The sequence below is a fragment of the Ammodytes marinus genome (assembly GCF_949987685.1).
Source record: "Ammodytes marinus genome assembly, chromosome: 6".
Classification (NCBI taxonomy): Eukaryota; Metazoa; Chordata; class Actinopteri; order Uranoscopiformes; family Ammodytidae; genus Ammodytes; species Ammodytes marinus.
The window spans coordinates 5,059,117-5,068,292 of record NC_137235.1 but is presented as its reverse complement, the minus strand read 5'-3'; the positions used below and the strand labels follow the sequence as shown (position 1 = coordinate 5,068,292).

Below are 9,176 nucleotides of genomic sequence, written 5' to 3'. Positions count from 1 at the left end.
GTTGTGATACTTTATCTGTACTGTTGTGTATGTGTGTGGGGGGTTGGGGATTGGTGGGTATCCATATATTGTAAACTATACCCAGCAGAAATAAAAGCAGTGCTATTTTGTAACATAAAAAACGTATACGTATGATAATTGGCTGTGTCTCTTTCTCTTTATTGTACTGTTATGCACTAGAACATTTTTTTTCTAGGATTTGTGAGCTGGAATACATTTGAATCAGGTATTTTTCAACTTTGAAAATCTTTATAAAATCATTATAAAAGTAGGCTATGTTTTGACCATGAGAAAAAAACTAGTAAGGCACACTTTCCGAGTTTGTGTGCGAGTGTACAGTTCAGTCAAGTGAACCAAAATATAGTGTATTATGGTCCCTCTCAGATTTGTAGATCTCAGAGAAACGGCTGCATACAAGCCGGTTTTCTATATTTCAGAGGTCTTCTCTGTCAAAATATCAACCCTCCCATTTCTCCCATTATGATGCATGGTGCTCCATTTGAGTTTTCCCAGAACATTTTGTCCTGTTACAAAAAGATATGTCTATGCTTTTAACTCTCTGCAAACATACGTCAGGCTTTATATGGACATTCCCCAGGGCATTCAAAGTATTTTTCTAATGGAAAGAATTTGAGGTGTTTCCGGACTGTGGGAATGACAAACTACACTAAATATGAGGTTAAGATGAAGTGAATTTTAAAAGGTATGCTGTTGTAAGATGCTGTCTTATACAGTAATTGTGAGATAATGCTCTTAGTTATGAGGAAAAAATCACTTCATAATTTGAAAAACTTGCAGATGCTCTATTTTTTATTTATTTTTTACCTTTATTTATACAGGTATATCCCATTGAGTCCGAAGACTCTTTTGCAAGGGAGACCTGTTCCCATTTACACGTTACCATTCACACACACATAGCAGGCTAACTATCAACATTCACTCGAGGCAAGGTGGGTGAAGTGTCTTGCCCAAGGACACAACAACTATGACACAGTTGGCAGGGCGGGGATCGAACCTCCAACCCTTTGATCATCGGCCGACCCGCTCTGCCACCTGAGCCACAGTCGCCCCTATTGTCTTATTAAGTAACTTTTTGTCCTTTTAAACCCCCTGTAAACCAAATCCAGAAAATCATTCTGACTGTAATTTGGGAGTCAAACGGTTTAGATAGTAAAAAAAAAACAATTTTCAAACAGATAAATGTAAAATGTAGAGTTAGGATTAAAAGGACAGCTGGGCCAAGGGAAGACTGAGGGAAGGCTGAGGAAAGAAAATCCTCATTCATTATGAGATGAGAATACACCTTAGAAAATGATCACTTGTCTGACACCCAGAAAGATACAAATAATTATTTTATAAATAACTCCTTGAATCTCTATGCAAATATGAATGTAGCTATACTAGCCTTTTACTTTGATTATCCTGCATAGTTCACTACTTCCCAACACTAAGGGTATGAAATTATGAATGTTTGTAAGAGTTTTAATATAGGCTACTAATATAACTAAACAGCTGTAGTGCGTTTTATATCCTGTGGAGGGCATTAATGTCCCCAATAACATACGGCCAAACACCGTGGAAGAAGAAAAGGAAAAAGAGGAGACGGAAGTGAAAAATCAGTGCAACTAGACCTTTATAACTCCCTGAACTAGACACTCTTGGTGCAAGAAACAACGATCTCATAAGCGTTAGGATCAGTAGGATGGGTCGCGGTGAGGAGCTGAGTGACTTCCAGCGGGGCACGGTGGTGGGATGCCACCTGTGTAAGAAATCCATCCGGCAGACCTCTGCTCTGTTAAACCTGCCTGCGTCCACGGTCGGCGGTGTTATCTCAAAGTGGAAACGAGGAATAACCACGGTTCTGCCCCGGAGCGGCCGCCCGCAGAAGCTCAAAGAGGAGCACCGCAAAGTGCTGGAGAGAGTCGCGCTGGAGATGTCAGTGCCGTCAGTGGAGGCGCTCACCACCGAGTTTCAGAGCGCCTCAGGGGCCAAGGTGAGCACCAGCACGGTCCGCCGCGAGCTAAGGGAGATGGGCTACACAGGCAAGGTGTCCACCTACAACAAGGTGCTCAAAAGTGAGTCAAAAGAGGTGTGGTCAGACGTGTGCAATGTGATGAAAGTGTACTGTCCACATATATACCCTGCGTTCCAATCCCCATACTTCCCTACTATTTAGTATGCCCGAAACATATTTAGGATGTCCCAATACATGCATGTCAATTACCCAGATGCCCCACTAACTCCAATTGCATTTTGGAGTATCTTTATTGTTGACATTTCTCGACATAATGAAAAAAAAAAAACATCCATATCTGATTTTTTTTCTTCTCTCCTGTGGCCCTAAAACTCTTCTTTACTTTAGTAGCCTATGTAGTGTAGTAAAAAGAAAAAGTATGTGATTTGGAATGCAGGGATAGTAGTTTGGGCAACATGACACCTTTTCTAACACCAGAGAGTTCCTGTTGACCCATCTATACAGCAGAAGGTATAACATCCATGCTCGATCACTGAAGGCTTACCTCATGTAGATGTGCAAGAAGTGTTGTTGTAATTCCTCATAATTCCTCATGGGGACAACAGAAGTCATATGCACTAGCTTTACCAACAAGCAACAACATGAAAAATAACCAAATCAGCAGGATAACAATAGGTTGATCCAGAAAACAGACTTTGAAAATTGGATCGTATTGTCAGTCTGATATCTGATGTGTGGATTACAGCCATATCAGACCTGATACCATTATTGGTTCTGATCGGTCCCATCCCAAAATAGCCTACACTATATTGCCAAAAGTATTGTCTATTGTCTATTGAGATATTCATTGATATCGACACAAAGTGATTTTGATATCAAGCGTTGTTGACTCCACCTTTAAGTGCACGGAAACATATAATATGTATAATGACAAAAAAGTGTTAAAACGACATAATCCATTGTGAGTTTGTGCACTTGATGGTTGTAAAGGTATTTTTCTTTCTTTGACGCCAGAAGAAAAGAGAGCAAAGAAGAGCAAGGTAGCCCCCAGTCCAGACACAGCCATGGTGGACGTGTCTCGTTTGAATCTGCGTGTCGGACGTATAATCTCATCTCAGCCGCTTCCAGAGGACGACGGTGTTTACGTTCAGCAGGTCGACATTGGAGAGTCTTCACCCAGGACGGTGGTCAGCGAGCTGGCTACACACGTACCTTCGGATGAGGTATTACTCTTATATTATCATGTGTGTCGTGGGAGTAAGGAGTGTCTTGAGTATTATGTTATGTTTAGAATGATAAGAGCTTCCAATAACTATTATTGGAATTTAAAAATGAATCTGCTGATTTTTATTTTTTCTTACTCAATTGTTTTGTCTGTGATGTATTTAGAAAAAGTGTGCAAAAATGCCCTTTACAATTTCCCAGAAGTCAATTTGATGTTTTAACATTTCTCATTTTGTCTGACTAAGTTATTCATTTAAAACTGCCCTCAATTTAAAATGATAAGAAAAGCAGCAACTGATTGTGCTGGTGGAAACACTGTTTGTCAATGAGACTTTAAACTACTACTAATGGATGTAAAACAAGACAAAAACATTATTTTGAATTTAGGAATGTTTAATTGGCATAATTGTCCATTCTTTTTTGTATAAAATTGTATTCTATATTGAGCATATGGGCTTGTAAAAATAATTGTTTTTAATCATCCGTCCCTCATGCAGATGCAGAACCGCCTGGCAGTGCTGCTTTGTAACATGAAGCCGGCCCAGGTTAGAGGAGTGAAGTCCCAGGCCTTGGTGATGTGTGCCCGCTCACCGGACCAGCTCCAAATCCTGGACCCTCCAAGTGGGGCCATACCAGGGGACAGAGTTACTTTCCAGGGCTTCCCAGGTACCATAACATGATTACTGTACCTTTAAAAAATAACAGACATATTGGTAGTCCCTATGGTAGGTGAGAAAAACAGCAACATTACAGGTAAAAATAAACAAACACAAATAGAATAATAGAGAGAAATACATTTGATAACGTATCACGTAAAAATAATTACAGTTCTGGTCTGTCTTTGGCCATTGTTTGAGATGGTTAACAATGTATTGAATTGATTTTCTTGTTTTCAGGTGAAGCGGACAAAGAGCTGGACCCCAAACACAAGGTGTGGGAGCAGATCCAGACAGACCTGTGGACAGACGGCCAGTGTGTAGCGACTTACAGGGGAGTCGCCTTCCAAGTCGCAGGCAAGGGAGTGTGTACAGCCCAAACCATGAGCAACACACAAATCAAATGAACTGAACAGAGCTGCTAGGAATATCTGAGCGCTAAAAAAAAACTGCAATGAGATTGTATCCATAATGTTGTGGTGACTCTACCCACAAGGAAGAAGCAGAAGATACATGCCCATTGTATATTGGGGGAATGACATTTCCAACAATTACAAGCAAAACAAAGTGATATCGAAGTGTTTGTCGCCCTCTTATGGACAGACACGGACATTACTGTTACATTGTTGTTATGGAAGTCTGAAGTTCTCTTATTTGACCAAAGGAGGGCACTGTTGTTACCATGGTGATGTACAGTATGTGTGTGTGGTGAAGCAGAACATGTAGCACACAGTCATACCCAGCATGGTGAACTGAAAAATGGAAGTTCCTACAAAGAATCCCTTTAAGGTTTGGGGAATATTTGATATAATGTAAAGATTTCCCCATTACGTCACAGTGGGTCATTTCTACTGAACCGTGGATGAAACTCCACTTAGCAGAAGAAGTCCCTTCCAAAGGATCCCAACAGTTTTCCTTTCTGTTACCATTAAAGAATATTAGATGGAAATGAGCCTATGTAAATATTACATATGTTCAGGGGCATCTCCAAAAATGTGAATATCATGGAAAAGTTTTTTATTTTTTTTTGCTATATTGTAATTTAAAATAGGAAACTTTAATTTAATATAGATTACACATAAGGTGATTTATTTTATTTTTTATGATTATGGTTTACAGCTGAATATTTAAAAAAATACAGAAATCCAATCAAAAAAAAATATATTCTAATATTGTTTTTGGAAGAAAGGCTTGAAATGTTTCACTTTGTGTGGAAAAATTAACTATTTTTAAAATATGAACACATTTTTCCAGATCCACCTCTAGGTAAGTCTGATGCTGGCACTGATTTAAATGAGTCAGTGTGGTATGTATCGGCATGAAAAGCCTGTGGAAGATTTCATTTGATGAATGTATCTCATCTGTTACAGTATTATATCTGAGATCCAGATAATTTCCCCCTTTTAAAAATCCTCCTTTTTTTTCAAAGGAATGGGAATTTGAAACTAACCATTCTGACTAATCATATATTTGGATGATTTACTGTTTTTGTCACCAAAGATGTTTTGCATGCATCCTGCTATTGTTACTCTTCTCTTTCTATACATTGTAACAAGTCAGTGAGGCCTTAGATTTTATACGTTCTACTTACCGGTAATGTGTGTTTTTCGGCTTCTATTCATGATTCCCAACAAGGTTATTCATCATTTGAAGGGAGAGAAATAGACCAACATTTCTTGGATTTCAAACAAGTTGTCTTTGTTTTTTTTCTTCCATAGAAGTCCATATAAAAATAAAAAACAGTCACGCACTAGTACTTCTTCCCTTATTATAAAGGAAGAACTGAAAAAAATGGCATGCAAAGAATGGGGATGTGATTCGGAAAGTAAGAAGTGGAACAGATTGTCCGAGGTACAGTGGTGTTTTTTGTAACAGAACAGGAGGGGAAAGGGAAAGGTATCGCCCTTTCTTTCACAAGGTAATGCTAAATAGTATGGTACATCATAGGCAGGCCTGCCCACACAAATGGCTGGGCCCCTGAAAACCTCCAGTCAATGGGCCCCCCTTACCCATTACTCCTATCAACAATGAGTGTGAGTGCGCTCATCCCTCAATAAACGCATACATGTATTTGTAGAGAGACTAACTATCTTATCAACCAGGGACTTGCAAGGGGGCGCCCTTAGCTCAGTTGGTAGGGCGTCCCCCCGGGCCTCGGCCAGCAGCGGACCCGGGTTCGATTCCAGCCCGCGGTCATTCTCTGCATGTCACTCCCCTCTCTGCCCCATTTCAACTCTGTCTCTACACTATCAATAAAAAAGCATGAAAATGCCAAAAAGATATCTTTAAAAAAAAGCAGGGACAGTTGGGGGAGCAAGGGCTCATTATTATTTTAAATAGTAGCACATTTCTGACTTAACCCAGCATACCTACCAATTTATTTTGATTCCCTTACACTCACACAATTGTTTAACAGATGAACAGATCTCTACAAAATAATCAGTTCACACAGAGACATTGTTCTTCTTTAGTATTCACTAAAGCAAACAGTTTTTTCACAATTTGCACGTTTTCTATGCTACTAGTTTCTGGTAAGATACATTTATAATAATTGACTGCACCAAATATTGCACTTTTTTGTATTTCTGCACATGACATTAAATAATTTGAAATCTGTTGGTGGTATTGTTGAAATAAATAACACTTAAAAAACAACATCAACAACAAATTCTTCACACACAAATGAAAAAAGGCAGTTCTCTACATGAATAACCAAACCAACCTACCCTCAAAACTAAAGTTGGCCTATGTTTGGTTGCAACATTTAGGCTTAGTTTATTCTCCTCTCATCACTGCAAAAGCACTGAAATCATTACAAAAAAAGTTCTTAATCTTTGAACTCAAATCTGTTCCTTCAATTATTTCCAACTTATTTGTGCCTTGTGTCTTTCTTTGCATTAAGAACTTTTTTAGGTCTATTTTTATTTTCTAGTTTTAGAAACAATACAAAAAGCAATAATTAAAACAGGATGATGCTGCTCGTCAGCTTCATTGTGGTATGACCCGGCTGGTTGGTCAATTGGCCAGGTTTCTGAAAAACTGGTCAGACCTGGCTGGTTGTGTCAACCTGAAGACTTACAGTATGTCAAAGCCTTTAGAAGTTACAGTCCCCAAAGGGAAATTATTTTTCACAAAAATTTACATTATGTAGAGAGAGAATTTAAACCCGTTTGTAGACTCAGGAAAATTACAGAGTAACTAATGTAGAAGAACTACAAAAGGTACCCAACCTGTTTTTTCATGGGGTCCAAATACTTTTCACAACGACAGACACAAGTAGCAGGTAGGCCTACATGTGTTTTCCGTGAGCAGGAACGACTCAGGGAATATAATCCAGCCAAAACTGTTTAATATCAAAACCCAATCTTGTCACCATTTGGCACACAAAGGGTTTATAGGATGGATTATGTTTGAAACAGTTACACTCCGCTGTGCTCAATCTGAAACATTTTGAACATTTCTGCTTTTCTACTGCTTTTTAAATGGCCGTAAACGGAGCCGCGGCTCTGTGTAAACACCCAACTTTGAATAGATATTGACATAAATATCTAAAAATCTAAAAATAAAGTTTAGCTTAGTTAGGTTCTTGGCTTCCAAAGACCATGGGCCCCCCAAGTGGCTGGGCCCTAGAAAGCCTTCCCACTTTCTACCCCTTATGGGCGGCCCTGATCATAGGCAAGAGTATAAACTATAACTCTCTATAATTATAACTCTTCCCCAGATGAGAGAAGAAAATTATTAATTTTTTATTATCTTCATATAATTTTAAAAAAGTAATACAAAAAACATGTCACATTGAGGTACTGAAGAACCACAGACCAACAAAAAATCCTCGGGTACAAGTCCATCAGAGGAAAGAATATAACTATAATTTCCAATTTATAGATTAACAAAAAAGATGGAGAGTTATGTTGAACGCGTGCAGATAAGGAGATACTATATGTACATAGACTGATATGTGACATGCGTATGGGATCAGCCAGTGTCTTTGTTTGTTTCTAGCCGTTGTCATAAGGTAACTAAAATGTGTGTATGAAAAAAAGGTCAGAAGACAGACCAAGGGGTTTTTCATGTGCTGACTAATTCTAGAGACTGACAATAATAGAACTAATTTAGTATTAAAAGGTCATTGAAAGAGGGTTGATATTAATGTCATGTCTCCCTCACTACCACCTACTTATAATAATAGAATGTACTTGTGTATGAACCCGCAGAGGAAACCACACTGTGTGTGTGTGTGTGTGTGTGTGTGTGTGTGTGTGTGTGTGTGTGTATAAACGTGTCTATCTGCTCCTAATCTCGTATAGTTTTGATAACATCCTCATACAATTATATGCAAGTAATATTGATAGATAGACAGACAGACAGACAGACAGACAGACAGACAGACAGACAGACAGACAGACAGACAGACAGACAGACAGACAGACAGACAGACAGACAGACAGACAGACAGATACTAGAGACTGACAATAATAGACCTAATTTATTATAAAAAGGTCATTAAACTGACCTTTTTAAAAGTGTTGATATTAATGTAATGTCACACCCACCCACCTATAATCACATAATGTACGTGTGTATGAAGCCGCAGAGTAAACCACATTGGGGTTAATGCAGTAACTGTAAAGCTGCATCACTCATCTATGTGCTTCTGCAACAACCAACGCTGTGTGGAGAAGTGAGTTGCTCTGGTGCGGTTCAGGTTCAGCGGAGGGGAAAGTTTGTAAACAAGCACCCGAGGCCGCAACGTTTGGGTTGAATCTGAGTCAATATACGAATAACATTCTACTCTCCCTCTTCCTGCATCCTGTTTTTAAAAGGCCTCAAAGTGCAGGAAACCCAGAAAACCCCTCTCTCTCTCTCTCTCTGTCTCTCTTTCTGTCTCTGTCTGTCTCTCTCTTGCTGTCTCTCTCACAACTAGGTCATAGACTGTTTCTGTGTCTGTGTGTGTAGTCATACATGTTTATCTGTGCCTATCAATCTCCTATAATTTACTGTATATAAGCTAATTTATAAGTTTGCTAACATCCTTTTATAATTGTTAGATAGATATATAACTGTATCCCCTGAGGAAAATTGGTTTGATTCATTAGCAAATACAAATAATATGCACAAATCTAATATTATGCAGTATGGCTATTAGTATAAGGCTGGTTTACCAACTTTAACTTTTCAGTCTCCACTGGTCTAATGTTTATGTGGCAACAACTTTGTGGTAATTTTCTGAATTAGTTTACAACTTTGTTTGAAAAAATTAGCCATTAAGATATTTATTTTATTTTATTGTAATAAAACACAACCACATTTTGTTTGCAGCC

The 9,176-nt window shown here is 38.6% G+C and overlaps 1 protein-coding gene across 2 annotated transcripts; it reads left to right on the top strand.

The window, feature by feature from the left end:
• The first annotated feature begins 1,609 nt into the window (after positions 1-1,609).
• Positions 1,610-5,433, top strand: LOC307251854 (aminoacyl tRNA synthase complex-interacting multifunctional protein 1-like). 2 transcript variants are annotated; one of them, XM_080029281.1, is made up of 4 exons: positions 1,610-2,075; positions 2,993-3,198; positions 3,697-3,865; positions 4,096-5,433. In XM_080029281.1, exons 1-4 carry the CDS (start codon positions 1,703-1,705, stop codon positions 4,260-4,262), a joined length of 915 nt encoding a protein of 304 aa, XP_079885407.1. In that variant the 5' UTR covers positions 1,610-1,702; the 3' UTR covers positions 4,263-5,433. The 2 variants fall into 2 exon arrangements, with proteins under 2 accessions (XP_079885407.1, XP_079885406.1); XM_080029280.1 differs by having other exon boundaries at positions 2,990-3,198.
• The last annotated feature ends 3,743 nt before the right edge of the window (positions 5,434-9,176 follow it).

Bases quoted from the DNA above. Each gene is read 5' to 3' on its own strand.
- LOC307251854 (XM_080029280.1), top strand. From the start codon at position 1,703: ATGGGTCGCGGTGAGGAGCTGAGTGACTTCCAGCGGGGCACGGTGGTG. The intron at 2,076-2,989 runs GTGAGTCAAAAG...CTTTGACGCCAG, and splicing joins CTACAACAAGGTGCTCAAAA to AAGAAAAGAGAGCAAAGAAG. The intron at 3,199-3,696 runs GTATTACTCTTA...TCCCTCATGCAG, and splicing joins CACACGTACCTTCGGATGAG to ATGCAGAACCGCCTGGCAGT.